The 1,122-nt window shown below is 33.3% G+C and overlaps 1 protein-coding gene across 1 annotated transcript in view; it reads left to right on the top strand.

The window, feature by feature from the left end:
* Positions 1-163: 163 nt before the first annotated feature.
* Positions 164-1,122, top strand: part of anxa5a (annexin A5a) — a gene marked incomplete at its 5' end in the record, with an annotated part of 16,973 nt that continues 16,014 nt past the window's right edge. The window contains 1 exon segment of the mRNA XM_014020252.1: positions 164-258. Coding sequence (XP_013875706.1) covers positions 164-258 — 95 coding nt within the window.

The following is a 1,122-nucleotide window of genomic DNA, read 5'->3' as shown; positions in this document are numbered from 1 at the left end:
TTCAAATGATACATTAATAAGGCTTTTATTCATTATATTTTGACAAAATGTAATTTTTGTTAACATTTTAGTCAAAACACTATATTTGCCTATTTCTCCTTACACAACTTTTGGACTTAATCCTTGTTTTGATGTGATGGCTCACATACTTTAACTGTTTCAGGTACCAATGAAGACACCATCCTCATGCTTCTGACGGCTCGCTGCAACGATCAGCGTCAGCAGATAAAGGCAGCGTACAAAAAGACCTACGGAAAGGTGAGTCGAGTGGAAGAACATGGAAACATAAAAACAACTGGCTGTCACTAATGTATACATAAATATTGGACTAAATTAGCTTGTACCCTTTCTTTCTAGTTCTCAGTCTTCCTCATCATGAATCATAAATCTATTCATGCAAATAATTTAAAAGCCAGTTAAAGTGCACGTGATATCAAATTTTTTGTAATAATTAAAAACGCATTTTTTGAAATGTAATGTTGAGCGTGAGTTTAAAAAAAAATCTCACGCCCATGAGATGAACAGTTGTTGAGATATTTGCATGTGAAGAAACAGGAAGTGACATCAAAGAGGACTGTCTGCATGTGAACAGAGTGCTACAGTAGACAGGAGACTGTGATGTTTTTTTTTTTTTACATTATTTTGAGTCACAAATAAAGATGATGACTCAGAGTTCAAATTAATTTTGTTTTAATGAAAAAAAAGAAAAGAAAAACACAGTTCTCTGTCTTAAAGTTCTCCATTGATGTCACTTCCTGTTTCACGTTGACTGAGCCAAATTCAAAATAAAATCTGTCAAAGTGTGACAAAATAGGTAAAATTCTGTGTAATATGTTAAGTTTCCTAAATATAAAGATGTTTTCTTTGACTGTATTTGAAGTGTATGCACGTCACAGGTTTRAAGCAGAGGTTCTCAAACTGGGATCCCAGGACCCCCAGGGGTCCTCAAGCTGTGGTATGGGGGGTCTTCAAAAAATTACTAGAAGTTGTTGATTTTGGTTTTTCTTTAAAAAATGCAGAAATGCTTATGTGGAACAATGTACAAGTAAAACAAACATACTATAAAATATCTATCTATCTATCTATCTATCTATCTATCTATCTATCTATCTATCTATCTAT

Source organism: Austrofundulus limnaeus, unplaced genomic scaffold, assembly GCF_001266775.1.
Source record: "Austrofundulus limnaeus strain Quisiro unplaced genomic scaffold, Austrofundulus_limnaeus-1.0 Scaffold246, whole genome shotgun sequence".
Taxonomy (NCBI): Eukaryota; Metazoa; Chordata; class Actinopteri; order Cyprinodontiformes; family Rivulidae; genus Austrofundulus; species Austrofundulus limnaeus.
The sequence above is the reverse complement of the archived record's forward strand: the minus strand, read 5'-3'. Positions and strand labels throughout refer to the sequence as shown.